This window comes from Dermacentor silvarum, chromosome 10 (assembly GCF_013339745.2).
Source record: "Dermacentor silvarum isolate Dsil-2018 chromosome 10, BIME_Dsil_1.4, whole genome shotgun sequence".
Classification (NCBI taxonomy): domain Eukaryota; kingdom Metazoa; phylum Arthropoda; class Arachnida; order Ixodida; family Ixodidae; genus Dermacentor; species Dermacentor silvarum.
The window spans coordinates 105486569-105503808 of NC_051163.1; the positions used below are offsets into that span (position 1 = coordinate 105486569).

Consider the following 17240-nt stretch of genomic DNA (forward strand, 5'->3'; position numbering starts at 1 on the left):
CGAGGAGAAGAGGCGATGAGAGAAGGTGTTTCTCAGCGGCGCGCCAGTTCGGATAACGCGCAGAGCTGCTAACTCCGGGACCAGTATTTGTGCACAGCCCAAGACTCCCGTGGGTCTACGTACTCTTATACAGGCAGAGAGAACACGGAACTGGATCAACCGTTCCAGCTCCATGATCTGCGGGCGGCCCTTGCCAAAATGAAACGAGGCACTGCCCCGGGAAGGGATAAGGTCACCGTGAAGCTTCCGGCGAACCTGCCCGACACGGCATACCAGTCCCTCCTCGACTACATCAATGCAATTTGGCGCGGGGACACCCCCCTGCCAATAGACTGGAAAACGGCTCTCGTAACCTTTATTCCTAAAGCAGGCAAACCAATTGACACAGATAACCTCCGCCGCATCTCTCTCATCTCCTGTGTGGGCAAACTAATGGAGACAATGGTGCGGGACCGGCTATCTGCATATCTTGAACACAAAAATGTGTTTGCGGGCACCATGTTCGGATTTCGCCCACACAGATCCGCACAGGATGTCCTCCTGCAACTCAATTGGGAAGTCCTTGACCCCCTCGAATGCCCCTCTAATGACCGAGCAGTACTCGCCTTGGATCTCAAGGGGGCATTCGACAACGTAACACATCAGATCATACTCACTTACCTAAATCAAACTGACTGTGGCCTCAACACATTCCGATACATACGCAAATTTCTCACGGATCGACATTCCTACATCCACATTCAAGACAAAGAGCACGGTCCTTATCTACTCGGCACGCGGGGAACTCCCCAGGGAGCGGTACTTTCCCCACTACTTTTCAATCTGGCCATGATGCACCTGCCGGCCCAGCTGGGTGGTGTCGCCGGCGTACAGCACGCCCTGTACGCCGATGACATCACCCTGTGGGCCACGCAGAGCAGCATAGCGGACATTGAAACCAGCCTGCAAACAGCGGCAACGATAGTAGACCACTACACTCGCCGCTGCGGTCTTCAATGTTCCCCTAAAAAATCAGAATTTGTGCACCTCCGACCCTCGCCGAAGTGCACAACTAAAATCTCTCTGTCTCTTGACAGTGGTCCCATACACGAAGCTGAAGAGATCCGGGTACTCGGACTCTACATCAACAAACACAGACGGCCAGATACTACATTGGCCAAACTCCGTAAGGTGGGGGACCAGGTGGGCCGCATGGTCCGCCGGGTTTCCAACAAACGCGGGGGGTTACGAAGTAAGGATGCCTTGCGGCTGGCAAACGCCTTCGTGACCAGTCGAATTCTCTATTCGACTCCTTACCTTCGCCTACGGAAACAAGAGGAGGAGGCCCTTGAGGTCATCCTCCGCAAAATTGTTAAGCGTGCCCTGGACCTCCCCGTCACCACGTCCAACAGCCGTCTTATGGCCCTTGGGGTGGTGAACACTTTCCGGGAGCTCCGGGAAGCGCACCTCACAAACCAATACACACGCCTGTCGCAAACGGAGTCAGGTCGCCGCCTTCTTGCTCGACTCCATATCCAACAGACCATTCCCATGGATGATAGGTTTCGCATCCCAGAACTGTGGAGACGCGCCCTCCACGTGCGACCTGTTCCAAATAACATGTCACATAAAGATCATAATGGCCAGCGCCTGGTGCGCGCGGACGCTCTAGCCCGACATTATGGCAACAAAATAGGTGTCTACTACGTGGATGCCTCCGGTCCTCACCACGAGGGATGGTACACGGCGGCGGTAGTTCACAACAGCAACACAGTTAACGGCCTCACCTTTAGAGCCCGCAATGCAACACACGCGGAAGAAGTCGCCATCGCTCTCGCGGCCTCACATTCCGATTCGAAATACATAATCACCGACTCGCGAGGGGCCTGTCGGAACGTCGAACAAGGCTGGCCCCCTCCCTAGCCTATCATATCCACAAAAATTGCATACGGGATACGGACCCCGCACACCGTTACCTTATATGGTGTCCTGCTCATCAGGGGTTAGCAGGAAACGAGGCAGCAGACGCAGCCGCCCGCGCGCTCTCTCACCGGGCTGTTTTCTCCTCCCCACCCGATCAGGAACCCGATTTTAATCCGGCCTATACCTTTAAAGATATTACAATATACTATCAAGACAGTCATCGCCTTTACCCCCGCCCATGTAAAGGCCTTAGGAAGGAGGATGAGCGGCTCCTTCTCCGCCTTCTAACCAACACTTTGCTGAGCCCGGCAGTTCTAAAACATTTTGACCCCTCCTTTACTGGCAACTGCCCACACTGTGGTGCGGTGTCTTCAGACACCTATCACATGGTGTGGGCCTGCCCCTCCAACCCGGCCATGCCCCCCATCCCCAACCCATCCCGGGAAGACTGGGAGGCGACCCTGCTCGGCTGCCACGACTTACGGGCCCAATTAATAAGAAGCCTTAGTTGGGCGCGCCCGGGCGGCGGCTACCGCCAGTGGGGTCCCGAACTAGGGACCTCCACCCAGTATTTGTAAGGACCAGTCCCTTACGGGCTGGTCCAAGCATACTGCGAAATAAATGTTTTCACCACCACCAGAGCTGCTGCCGACGCCGTCCGCGTTTCCCCGCGTTCGCGCCGAACGCGCGCGGTGTCCTTGACTGCAACCGATGCCTCTGGCGGCGGCTCGGCATGTTTCGACAAGAGAACTGGACACTCCTCACGTAGTGTCAAAAGTCGCTGCCTCTTCTCGCCTCGCAAACTTTCAATATAATATAACTTCCTGTTGTACATCTGTGTTTACTAGTGTTTACGCAATTGCATCACGTGCAACACATGCTGATGTGACACTTGGTGTAACTAACACAGCTTCGCTGTTCAATAATCTTCACGGAGCGGAAGGGGCGGTGATTTTTTTTTTTTTTTTACAGCGATAGCGGTGTATATTTAGGCGAAATGAAATACAGTTCGTCCTATGTTTCGCTAAACGTCTCCATTGGCTGTGCCGTCAGTTACGTCGTTCTCTACGTCGCACCCAAGTGCGCGCGAAATTAGCAGCGCCGTTAGTGACGTCGTTAGCGAACGCGTTCCCGCCATTGCCACGATGACGCTGCTCTGCCCGCAACGCAGTCTCTTCGGCTCGCCGTTGTCGCATGCGTTCGATATCTCGAGTTAGCTCGGCGCCGTGGTTAGCAGCATCCACCCGCCATTGGCGCTTGCGTTCCACTAGAAACACAAACATGTAACCAATAATTGAGAAACGCTTCAATACCGCATCGGGATTAACCCACTGCTAAACACCGGGGCCGCACGTTTCAGCTTCGCTGGTTAACCATCTGTACGCAGTGCTTGGGCGGTGCTTTACAGCGAAAACTGTATATGGCTAGGCGAAACGAAAAACCGTTCGTGCTATGTTTATTTTTTAAGGGGTACGAAACTAAAATAAGAACTAAAAACATTTTGTTCGACATCCTGAAGCAGCAAAAACATCCACAACGAAATTTCAAGTCTGCTTTTACCTTCTATTTAGGAGGTGTTATCTTAAAAGATACGAAAGAGGCTCAAAGAGTTTTATCTTTTAAGTATTTATGTTATGGTCACCACCAATACTAGTTAGACATGCGGATAAAATCTGCAGATTAGCCAGAGCAACCATAAGGCTTTTAAAGATAGATCATATGTTAGCCATATCTTTCCAGCTGGCTCCATTAGCATTGCGGCTTAGTCGCAGCTCGTGAGTAAATGCTGCAGAACTAAAGGCGATACGTACAATTATCTTTATTTTAGTCGTGGACTACATGATTCACAAACTATGCAGACAGCAGTTTTGTAGATGCACATCGTATAAGAGGGTGGCTCGGTATCTGATGTTTGTCGATGTAAGCATGATGAGGAGAGGTGTATATAGAGAGAAGGGCGACTCGTGTAAACACATTGAAGACATCTACACCTATTGTGACACAGTGGCACATATTATTCTGCGACATTGGCCTGCGACATTAGCCAACAATTGGCACACATATCCACAGTCGTCTAAGAAAGGGGGTTTGCCAAATATAAGAAACAAAAAAAGAAAATATCAGGAACCAAACCCGGTTGCCATCCAAGAATCCGTTTAGCCTGCTTTGGGCTATTTATGTTTTGGATGGCGCCTCCCTATACCACCGTGCCTGCCTTATCCCTGGGTGGGACCGGTGCTTCCAATGCTATTTCCTCACGGACCAGTTCGGAACCTCGAGCAGCGTCTTCGAATAGAGACGCAGTACCTCAATAACATCGCCTCTCAAAGGAATAATGCGAGAACAGTCCCCTTAACACCGGTACCACTTCTACCACCACGCGGTGGCACGGTGGTACCATGCGACTGAGCGCTTTTAACAGCAAAGCTGTTTAAGCCAGCCTTTAGTGCGCGTTTCACGAAATTATCATCATCAGCATTGGCTCGAGCGCCGTCGTCGTCTTCTTCCGCAGCTGGCTGCGTGGCCGCTAATCAATCCAGCGTGCAATTTCGCTTCTCTTCTGTCGTCGTGATGGGGAGGCAAAGCTTGCACTAGGCCGCGTAAAGCTCCAGTCGCACCGAAGCTGGTCGATCGATTGCGTCTCCTGGTAGTAGCTAGGTTGAACTTGGTAGCAGCTAGGTTCGGCCTTGGCCATGCCTGAGTTGAGCTTGGTTATGCCAGGTACCTTGGCTATGCCAGGTATCATTGGCGGAGACACACATTACGTGTATCTCCGCCAATTCATCCAGATCATTGGGGTTCTTGCGCCGGAACTTGCGCAGTGTTCCATCTGCCTTGCGTAAACTGGCTTATTTAACATACGTGCGACCCCAGCTTGATTACGCATCTCCCATTTGGTCACCACATCAGAAATACCTAATTGACGCATTGGAAATAATTCAGAATGCGGCAAGTCGTTTCATTACTCATAATTACAGTTCCCAGTCTAACATAACGCAGATCAAAGCCGAAATATCGTTGAAGTCGTTGAGTACTCGGCGTGATATTGCATAGCTGAAATTAGTACTCGCCGTGATATTGCATTGCTGCCATTATTCCATAAATTCATTCACTCTGACGGAATATCCCTACGATGCATGAAACACCACGTATTCACATCACACAGATTGCAGAATAATTTCAGCTATGCCCGCATATATGGCGTGACGCAAGCATTTAACTTTTCACCACTGCCTCGCGCTATCCGTCTCTGGAACAGCCTTCCGGATAGCATTGCGCCGCTCATAAATCGTGACGCTTTTTGCTGTAATTTGACGAAACAGCTTTCTTCACACTGACCGCAGTTAGTACATGGTTACTTATCAAACCGATTATGTTTTCAATGCATTGTCACGCGTTGTGCCTGTTGAATTTTTATTTTTTATTCACTTTTTCTTTCGTTTTCGCTTCTTCAATATTACGCAATGTATAAAGTCTTTTGCAACTATGTAACGTATAATGTAACTTTTTTTCACATCTTGCTGTTTTCTTGTAATGCTAGCTTATCTGTTCATTTCTTTTTTTTATTTTTTTTTGAAGATGTCTGGTTTTTGTTATATCCAAAGTTCTTCGTTTTGTGCGAATGTTTGATTTCTTGTAGCATCGATATCCTTTAACCGATTGTATTGTATTGTAACATGCGGCCCCCTCACCCTTTGCCTCTTCGTAGGCCTGTGAGGTCTTTCTAAATAAAAATAAATAAATCTCTTAGGTTATGATGCAATCGATCGGCCAGCTTCGCTGTGTCTCGAGCTTGGCGCGGCCTAGTGCAAGCTCTGCCATTTTTTTTTTCGCATTTGCAGAGAGCTACACAGACGCGCCTTATATATCTAACACTCCTCCGTGTACCCGCGCTCTTGCTCGGGGCGGTGCCGCCGCCTACGAGCAGAAAAGAGAAGTACTGCATTATGACACTAACGCGCACCGACAGTGAACGCTTCGGTGGTCTCAGCACTACGACGCCTCGATGCCAGCATTCGAAGGGACGCTGGCATCAAGAAGCACTACCAACGCCACCTAGGTGGCGTTCACCGTACTCAGCACAGCGGAGCGTGGCCTGCGCAATTAGCTCTGAAAATGTTTCTGAAGTTGATCGCGGAGGCTGCAATTACGACGCGCTGTACGCGCTGATTTGACTCGGTGACGATTCAGTTACGTGCTTTGTCTTGCGCGTTGTATTAGTGTGTCAGTTACGTGCTTCGTATTTCGCGTTGTGCTAGCGTGTGCAGCGTAGTGCAGCTTCCATATGCACGACGGTTGCTCATGGTCATCGACGTTGGTAGTCGTGATGGAGGAGACGTGCCACCACCGCTGCATTGTTTTATCTTGCATTATCTTTGGGATCGTCGCACGAAAAGAGCTTGACATTGACAAGAAATCACGGTTACTTTCCACGCTTCAAAAAATATCATGAAAAAATATACCGCGCCCTGCTCCGTTAAGGGGTATGGGCGCTTTAGAGATAAACCTATGATCCATCATTTCACTTACATTTGTTATATAGTGATTGATTGTTTGGTAGAGCAGAACGTGTGGGCGCTAGCTGGCATGACCTTGTTGGTGAAAGTTCACTGCTATATAAGCCGAAGCATCCGATGAGGTACACGCACGCACACAGGATTCAGGAATGGGGTAGGCCAAATTATGAAAAAAATAAACGAAATATGGCGTTAAATATCATACTCTCTTACATTAACAGGCGTGTGCACGTCAAAGTGCCCAGCAAAAATTTCGACTAATCGATTGCGCGACGTAATACCCTTAAACAAACCGATTAATCGATTGAAGGCTAAAATGATGAATGATTAATCGCTATTCGAATAAAAAAATAAGAAATTTATTCGACCATCCCAAGTGTATTACGTCACACTTTCTGTTTCTTGACCACTTTTTCTGGCACTGACCTAAACTGTCTTTCTTTATTCGCGTGTGTCTGCTCAAATTATTCTCCAGCACCCTTCTTTTGACCCACCACCTGCAAGAGTCTGAAAAGAGTACTTGCAAAACATGTCTGCACCCACCTGAAGACGTGCGTGGCGTGCTTGATCCACAGGTCACTGTGCATGGCGGCCACCAAAATGGTGAACGAGAGGCGCTCCGGGGTGCTCTTGTCCCGCATCAGCGACGACACGGTCTGCGCAAAAAAAAAAATTTTAATTAAATTATGGGGTTTTACGTGCGAAAACCAAAATCTGATTATGAGGCACGCCGTAGTGGGGGACTCTGAAAATTTGGACCACCTGGGGCTCTTTAAGGTGCACCTAAATCTAAGTACACGGGTGTTTTCGCATTTCGCCCGCATCGAAATGCGGCCGCCGTGGCTGGGATTCGATCCCGCGACCTCGTGCTCAGCAGCCCAACACCATAGCCACTGAGCAACCATGCAGGGCGGTCTGCGCAGATATCGCCCCAAGCGCCTCGTCTTATAATGGCCCCTTACTTTTACAACGCTTCGTAGCTCACGACTGGCGAAGAGCAACGAGGCGATTCTTTACATGAAAAAAAAGAAGTTGTGCTAACCTGCCGAATGTGGTTACGGTGGACAAACCGAGAAGTACGTAAATACGAGAAGTACGCTACCAAAGTACGAGAAGTACGCTACCAAAAAAAGGAAAGAAATAAAAAAAAAACCTTGAAGGGACACCCGCTTTATCACCGGGATCTAACAGTCAGTTTAGGAATGAAGTTTATACAACAGGTGAAATACGTAGTTTAGACAAGCGTGCTAACCACACCTTTACTTATCAAACGTTTCGGTGGCTGGGTCTGCATTCCGCCGAGTCAAAGAAAAAATGATTACTCCGATAAAAGTAGAGACCTGCGGAAATGTGAGACTTGTAAGGTAGTCTTTTGCATATTTGCCATCTCCGTTAAGTATAAATACCTACGTATGCAGTATATGGAAGCGAGTGACTATTTGCTATTAGGTTTGGTAAAGGTAGCCGAGATTCTGTACAAGTTAGATTAGGTTAACTTTAGGTTGTTTGTCGCAACCACGATGCCATTAGCAATTAATGTTATCACACAATTCTTCATTACGATTGATAACTAGAGTATACTTATACTATGAAAGCAACATTACCAAGGTATGCTACAACGCTATGAGGTGTGGAAACCAAAATAACTAGAACCATTCCACTCTTCCGTGTCGAAATGATGAAAGCGTGCCGATTCCCAGTTTGGTGAATTTCTGCAGAGCACAGCGTCGCAGCCTGGAGCAATATAACAGCATTTCAAGACACACATAGCTGAGTTTAGCTGCTCACGCCTCTTATCCCGGCGTTTCCTTTGGTAACGTGTACAGGAACGGGAAACATGAGGACCACAAGCGGGCCTTGTATATATACTTTTTTTTTATGTACGCCTGGATCACGAATTTTCAGTTCGTCTCCATTTCGCATATTCTAGTACGTGTCTACACATTTGGCAACACGCTCAGCATTATCATTTGTGCTGGAAAGCAAGAACATGTTTTTCTGAGCACCGTGACAACCACTATAGCGAGGAGTTTATAATCAATGAACTACCCGCACTTATAGAAACGTCCGGATAAACAACCCAACCCGCCATAGAAGAGCTTAGGGGTAGCACTTACGCAAACAAACTTGAGGTTTTTCTTTTTGCTGTTGTTCTTCTTTTCTAGTACGTCCGGTAGATTGTGAGAATTTTTGATCGCTTTGTACGTCGAAATACTAAAAGCGAGGCATAGTCTGGGGTAAACTCAGATGTACGCGCCTAAAATACACGCAAAACGCAGAAATGCTTTTATGATTCAACGCCTGGACAGATTTCAATAAAACCTGTTGTACGTCAGAAACTTTAGTCCTTGTGCCCATAGGCAGAGTAATTTAGATTTATTTGCAACAATTTTTTTTTAAATCTAGGAGGAACTGAGACCCAAGTTTCTGCACCGTATCTCTGCACGAAAAAATGGATATCGCACTTCGGTAAACTGCAGCCGTTAGAACATCCAAAGCGAACAAATTTGATATATGAATTTACAGCTTACATGATATTTTTACAACGTTTGCGATGTTTACAATGTCTGAAAAGCTTTACTTACATATTAGTGATATATTTCAGAGTAGCGTATAATGCGTGAAGCTTGTCTGTTTTATACGTTTTGCCAACTGTAGTTTACAGAATTGTGACATCATTTTTCATTGATGAGTTACATAGTTAAAAACTTGATAGTTTTGTCGAATGAAATATTGCAATTTTTACCATTTTTATACAAAATTTGAAGTCCTAAATAAACAATCTGCTTTCTACAGTCCCTGGTTTAAACTTTTTCTGTTTACATGTAACAAGTATAACCGAATTCAGAGCCGAGAAGAAAAAAACGATTTACCTTATCCGCGGTATTTATATACGAGACCTCGAGCTAAAGGTTCGAGCGCCGAGAACATATTACTAGCCACGCATAAAAATGGCGATGTTTGAGATGGGAAACATGCAAGCGATGATCCCCTTTAGCTATGCCCAAGACTGCCCAAATTGCTAGAGAACTTCGCAAAATATTCAGTTAGGTCCCTGTGCCAAAAGTTCATAACGTGGCGCCCAGTTAGATTCCGCGACTCACCGCTGTCAGCTAGACCGCGGGAAACAATATTACTGAGACGAGATTTGTCTTCGAGGTCATCGTGATACGAAAGAATGTCTTGACGATATGTGTTCCATCGGCCGAATCCCTTGCTTAGATCGGTCGATAGAATCAGTCCTGTCCTTGGCTTCAAAGGCATTCACTCGCCACAATGACTGTTTGGTCGAATGAGATGTGTCCCTTTGTCATGCCACTGTTTGCGATGAGCAACTAAGAACATTTGTCTCGGTGTGGTTCTGCATCACTTGTTGTTAGCGCGTACTAATGTGTAATCTATCAGTGTCTTGTGTTTGCACATTTGGCGAATGGCGTTTGGAGAGTACGGTGTTTTTAGCACAGAGAACGTATTATATAAAGACTCCATTTTATTTCCGCCTTTCGTCATTGGTTTGTATAATGCCGTGCATCTGCTATTGCTTCTACCAGCCACTTTTAGCAGCGGATCATATAGAATAAATACGAAGAGAAAGAATCCTTGCATAATGCAGCGCCTGGCTTTCCCTCATTCTGTACGGGCACGCATAATGTACTCCGTATTTTTTTTTCTTCCCGATTCAAGCAGGAGAGAGCAATCGTTTCTGTCACGTGTTGTGGAGGAGTACGCTGAACTGGGCTTGGTGGTGTACGCTTAGAAGGAAATCGAACAGCGCTTCAGACATAACGAAGTAAACACCACCGGCACAGCCCTGTCACGTGGTGTGGCTCTCCTTCCACTTAGTGACCATCTGAGTCGTGAATCTGTAATTAATGAAAATCAGCACGAGGTAGCCTGGCCTTATAATGAGTTTATAATGAGATTTTAACTTTACCTTCAGTATTTCCATCAGTTGCGTGAACTTATCGTGCGAAAAATCTGAATACGGAGTGTTCAGGTATCCAAAGTGGAAGATTCTTTGGTCCCAGAGACTGTTCAGGTGGCCCTTCGCAGCCGGGTCAGAGAGAATTTCGTCCATTTCTCAAATGCGCTGAAAAAAGGAAGCAACAATTTAGATGCGTTTTAGTCCCAGGTCTTGCCCAGTAACCTCCTGATGCAGAGAGAAGACTTTTGGGGAACACCGCCTGCCGAAATACAAGGATCGCTTTCTATTTTTTCTCTACAAGCGCTGTTTATCGAACGAACGAAAATCGCCGTGTGTCACTTAGTGCAAGCATCGTGAAAGTGGGAATAATAATACCTTGCCAGCAACATGCACGTGATAACTTTACAGGCCTGCGTCTAAACTTCTAATATAAGTAACAGGAATACGCATGACTAAAACCACTAAAAATATGTGTTTCTTGGCCAACTTTCTGTCAAGCGCGACAGCAACATAAGCGCATCAACGCATCCGTGAATCACAAATAATTGATTTACAATTATGGACGACAAAACGGCGCAACTGAACTTTCTGGCAGCCCAAAAAACAAAATGGTTATGAGCATCGTCAAACAACAAGGACAGTGACAGAAAAAAAAGCCAGAACGGTAGTTGTGTTTTAGCGCCTCCCACCCCCATTTAACTCCGCATCAGCGCTGACTCGACCGCTATCCAGTTACTCAAATAAAGCTCAGCAGTACACGGAGTCCCACCGGACAACGGTGCGATTTCACCGACCACTCACTGGTAGTCGAATCCGGCACCGTACTCGGTGTTTGTGTGCCGGGCGGCGCTCTCAACGAAGTGGCGAAAGTTCTCCTCGAAGGGTCCGCTCAGCTCGTTCAGGCCGTTCTTCTGCAGTGAGTCGAAGAACGTGAAGTCGCACAGGCCGTCTTCGGGCAGCGCCAGGCTCCGGTTCAGCTTGGTGCCCACAGTGCACACTAGGGCACCACGCAGCGACGGACGCGCTGAATGAGCCGGAACTGAATTTTAATAGAAGGACCAAGTCAAGTTTGCATTTAGCGTTCTTTTTCACACGCATGTCAGCGTTAAACACGATTATATAACGTTCATACACAGTGGCATACTGTTCGAACATAAAACGCAGATCAAAGAAACAAGAAAAAGTGAGAAAGAGAAAAGTACAGGAATGAAAAGCTGCAAGAATAGAAGCTTGACGCGATTTTGGGGCCCTATGAGTTCTTGCGTAACGTAACGAACTAGTGGAATAAAATAATACGTTTACGTATCTCACCAAAGAAGAGAAAATAAAATACGCGCGTATAAATTAACAAGAAATATGAAAATGCAGGTGAAGTGTATGCGTTGAAATCCTCGAAACAAAAATGACAAATAAAGCAATACTACTAGTAAATCACTAAACAATCGAACCAATTTGAATTTTTAAAAATATTAACCGACGATTACGATCCTTCCTAATGCAAAATTTGAGCGCAACGCCAGAGTAGCGTGCTGTCGCCGTAGAACACGTTTTCCGCGGCACTACGCTTTTCTTCTCACGCTGTCGCCATAACCTCCTCCTCCGCTTTGCGCCTCATGGCTCCGCTGTACCCTCCTCCTCCAATTTCGGCTTCATAGTAGGTGCACATGACATCCAAGTTGACTGAAATCTGCCGGACAGAAGCGGGCGCAGCCATATTTACATATAGCGTGAATTTTGTTGTCGCACTCGTGTAACTGCTAACCTGCAGGCGTTGGCCATCGAGCAGGGCTGAGTTATCCTAACTGCTAGAACATGTTGACCCAGCCCGGAATACTCAAAAAGTGCAATTAAACGTGGGCGTGTCAGGCAGGCGATTCGTAGCCACGGGTGAAGATCCAGACGCTCTCTTATATAACAGTGTTTTAGCACTGTATTGCTGTTCCCTTATAACCGTTATCGCTATGTCTTACCTCAGCTACACATGTGTGGTGTGCGCAGTAAACTCCGTGCATGCACAGGTGCCGGCTTACTCTATCGACAATGTCAATTACACGTGTAGGCGTGTAGCGCTGAAGTTTCCCACAGTTTATAGCAGTGTCATAACAAAGCCTAGTGAGCGTAGTAAGCAAAATGGTAAAGGCGCGATTCTGATGCAAGATACACTACGGAATGCTTATCGAGAGACCAGAGTGCCTGAGATCGGTAAGGTTTGAACAAGCATCGGCCTGTGACACTGGTAACGCCATCAATATTGGGGGCATCTCTTTGCCGTGTAGAAGGTTGTTTCGTTTTCTTCGCAGCTATAGTGCCACTGGTGTCGGCAACACTGAGTTGATAAATGATAGAGTTGCAGCGTCATATGCCGGTGCAGGGTGCCTATAGGAAGGTAACGCTATGGCAAACTATATTTTATTTTATTTCGACGCAGACTGCCGCCACAATTTTCGCTCGATTGGAACGAGTTCGTGGTAACGATTCAGTTCTGGATGTTCGACTGAAACTTCTAACGGCAGCCGCATGAGTGAGTTCATGTACACTATTTTGTCGTTCTTGATCAGAATATCCGTAGTACTTCCATGTACACTTCTGTACTTCTCTTCTTTTGCGTTTATCAAAACGCCAGTTTCATCAGGCTTCTTCTGCGAGCTCTGTAAATGTTTAACTGCAACATCCGCGCAAGACTTTTTGTGGTATCAGTGTCGTACTACGTCTTGTTGCAGTGATGTTATTGCCCCTGTTGTATCTGCGTCTGCGTCGAATGTATAAGACGACAACAGAAGCTTTTTAAGCAGAGTATTCGACAAAAGCGCGAGGTATTGTCGCCTTCGTTGTCACTGAACGTAAAATTTGGGTCATTTTAATGGTCAGACTGGAAGTCATACGCTCTCTTGGTTTTGGAGACGGCACGTCATTAGCAATGAAATGCTTTTCTTTTGGTGTTAATTTGTTTTCTTTTTCTTTTGGTCCCATGCTCAACAATGTATCTACATTTAGGGGTACGCTATGCACGTAGCACATTCTGGAATTGCAGAGACCACTTTAGCTTGAATCTACAACCCAGAATAGAAGGAACGGTGGCGAGAGTGGTTATCTAATACTAGTCTTTTTTTATTGATACACGCACAAGCACACATACAAACGGGATAAGAAAAGAAAAAAGGTCGCATGGTAGCTTAACAATGATTGGAACCTATTTCACCGCACATGGCAAGTAGTTGTTAGAGAGGCAAACTCTTTATCACAGAGCGAAACTTGTGTGGAAGGCCTCGATGATTTCGCGTTATCTCTGATTGCCATGACTAGCCACTATGTTTGTGTTGTGAAAATCATGATCATAGCCGCATGCGCTGCAGCGTGCTTCCAAATAGGAATGGGTGGATGCTGTTAACAAATACTTGTGTTACCTTGGGGCGCTTGTTATTAAAACGGTCATGTTGAACCACATAGGGTTTATATGACATCATCATCGTCGCCATCTTTATTATTGCGATAGCAATTATATGGACACTCCAAAGCAGATTTCTGCCGTCGGCGTCGGCGTCGTCGTCGCCGTCGCCGTCGCCGTTGCCGTGAGTCAATGGAGTGAAAGGGTGCGAGGGACGCGCTCTTTCAAGGGGAGTGAATCCACGGCGGAAAACAAGCGCGCGTTCTGCGCCGTGCTTCCTTAAGGGCTGCAGAAGTAGGCGTCTCTTTCCTCCTTTACAATCACCATATATGTAGAGCAAACGCGCCTTCTTCCGACGCGCTAAAGGCGGTTGGGGGGGGGGGGGGGGGGGGGGGGGGTAAAGGGCGGTGACTTTTAGCTGTGGCACCAAGTGCCTATTTATATCAGAGGCTCCGGCCACAGTCAGCAACGCCGCACGCATTTTGTGCGAACGCGGGCAAAACGCCGACGGCGTCGACATTAGTTGTACGTGTTGGCGGTGCTGCTGCATGTCAAAGTTTATACAGCTGATAAAGCTACTATCATTTACTCCGTATAGCTCTCTACAAATTTGCTATCGCAATTGATCCTTCGCCTTTCAGGTGAAACTGCGACCACTTTTTATCATCATCCCATTTTTATGTCCTCTGAAGGACGAAGATCTCTCTCAGCGATCTCCAATTACCCCTGTCTTTCGCTAGCTGATTTCAACTTCCGCATGCAAGTTTTATTGTGATAGCAATTACACGGACGCTCTCGCCGTCGCCGTCAACGTCGCCGTGAGGTACCGTACATATTTATTTATATGTATGGTATATGCCATGCCATGCTATATGACATGCGGTATATGCGGGTTATATGATACGCCACTCTATCACTAAGGTTATTCTACCAGGCTTTACATTCTTGACAAAATTATTCATCAGAACTTTGAGAATGGCAGCCTACAGTCAAATGTCGTGAAACGCCGACAGCGCATGCCTTTTCTCTTAGATATTATCAGATTTAAATACTAAAAGCACGAAACAATAACAGTTAAATCACTGTTGCAGTGCAGCAATGTATAATGCAGTGTTAAATCGCTCCATTACAACAATAGCAGAGCTTAAACTTGGAACTGATGTAAGATTATTGGCGTGGCTGTGCACTACCTCCAGGATCAGCCCAGGAACGAGGTCTGAAACAAACCCGATATGGAGAAATGGTAAAATGGGTAATAAAGAGTTGGCATTAATTATTAAACATCAATGAAATTCTCCGATAGCAGAATTCAAACTGAAGACCCCTAGTACAACTGCTAGCTTTTACTTTGTCAGCTTACGTTTTTTTTTTTAAATTCCAACACACCCTACCTAACTTTCTTCCATTCTAGACTGCGCTTCCCTTCCCTGGGTAGCCATTCTGTAGCTCTAATGGTCCACCGAGTACCTGCTCTGCGCATTACATGACCTGCCCAGCTCCATTTTTTTTCTCCTAATGTGAACTAGAATATCGACTATCCTCGTTAGCTCGATCTCTTATAAGCCCCGCTCTCTTTCTAGCTCTTAACGTTAAGCATGACATTTTACAGTGAAGCTGTATATGGCTAGGGTTCCATGTAGTTTTCGTGTCCGTGCATCAACAATAAAAAAGATCAGCGTAGCCTCATCACGGAGAATGTGCAATACCGGGCCGACACGCGGCAGTGGTGAAGGAAGTTTCAAGCACTCCGCCCCTAATAATATTAATTATTATTATTATGATTATTAAATACAAAGGTCGCAGTTACGCCCGAAATGCGAAGCATCGATTGCGATAGTAAATTAGTGGACAGCTTAAGAAGTATAGTAGTTTAATCTGCCGTGTAAACTTAGAAACATAGGCATACTAACAAAACTAACAAGCATGGTATTACGCGCGCACAAGCAAGCATGAACGCATCTCACTCGATGACCGCGGCAGCAGCAGCGAGCGAATTGACCATCGCACTGTCGCTCGCATCAACGTGAACTAACACGCGAAAACACAGCGCAAGGCGGACTCTGTCCCCGCCGCAGGTGGCTTTCAAGATATAGCGGCCGGGCGGCCGCGGGCGGCGCAGAACACACCTTCTTCCTACCTTCCCCCCGGAGGTTTGAGGCCCCGGCGGGCGCGCGTGGCCGCTCGGCCCGCCCGAAGTAGAACGCCTTCCTCCTCTCCCCCCCCCCTATCCCTACCCACCCTCCGCAGCGTTGCACGCAACTGGAAAACGGCACGCGTTCTTTCCGCTTTCCTCCCTTCCGTGCGCGAGATTGAGCCACGTTTGACGGCTCACCCTAGCACGCTTTCACTCGCACATACAGCATACGGCGTGCGGCAATGGTTTCATCGCCCTTGGACTTTATGCGGAACCTCACGACGACAACGACGGCGACGGCAAAAGTGCGCGTGGAGCGTCCATATAATTGCTATCGCAATATTAAATAAATCAAGTTGAATTGTTTCAAGCCGGTGGGTAGACTGGAATCGTTTGTAAACCGCACATGGACTCACGAGCAGGAAGCGTTGATACGCATCGCAAAAAAAATGTATGTACAACCATACACCCTTGACTCACAAGAGGACAATGCCACCGACTGTGGGGATGTCTGTGCCGTACAAACGAAAGACGGAATTCAGATATCCACTGTGTGTATATCTCCAGGCACACCCAAGCGTGATAACGAGAAGTTCATGATCGCACACTTTGCATAGATTGGCAGTGATGACACTGCCCCTGGTCATCATTCGAGACTTCAATGTCGACATTTCAAGGTCAGACAAGAAATGGTTCACTGAGCTTGTGCTACGAGAGTTTGGTTTGAAGTGCCGCACCAATCTAATTCACTCAACTACTCAACAATGCTCGTGTACAGATTTAACTTTGGGTAAGATTCTGCCTAAGGTTGTAACCAAACCAATCAGTGTATATCACACTAATCACAAAGCTATCGTCCCTACCATTACCAAATTATGAAAAAATATATGTGCCCTTGTCTAACCCTGTGTGATCTGCTACAGTTTCGCCGGTCACCCCCTTCACAGAGTGGAATGGCTCCTCCATTTTGTTTTGATCCATCTCTCTTGGCGCGGGCCTTAAATTGTTCTCGAGCTTCTTTGTTAACCTCCATGTTTCTGCCTCCTATGTTATCGCCCGTAGAATGCAAAGATTGCACACTTTTCTTTTCAATGACAGTGGTAAACTCCCCATCAGGATTTGGTTATGCCTGCCGTATGTACTCCAACCCATTTTTATTCTCCTGTAAGTTTCCTTCTCGTGATGAGGGTCCCCTGTGAGTAATTGACGTAGGTAAACGTCCTCCTGCACAAACTGCATACGCTGACTGGCGATCATGAATTCTTGTTCCCTTGTCAGGCTATCGAACATAAACTTTGTCTTCTGCATATCAATATTCAACCCTGGGCTTACACATTTTCGGTAAAGGTCGTGAATCATCAGTTGCAATTCATCCCC

General features: G+C 46.8%; 1 protein-coding gene across 1 annotated transcript in view; it reads right to left on the reverse strand.

The window, feature by feature from the left end:
• LOC119431736 (uncharacterized) overlaps positions 1–17240 on the reverse strand; it is a 182981-nt gene that overhangs the window by 49290 nt on the left and 116451 nt on the right. Inside the window, exon 5 of the mRNA XM_049658015.1 lies at positions 6963–7075. Within this exon, the coding sequence (XP_049513972.1) occupies positions 6963–7075 (113 nt within the window). The remainder of the gene's footprint in view (positions 1–6962; positions 7076–17240) is intronic.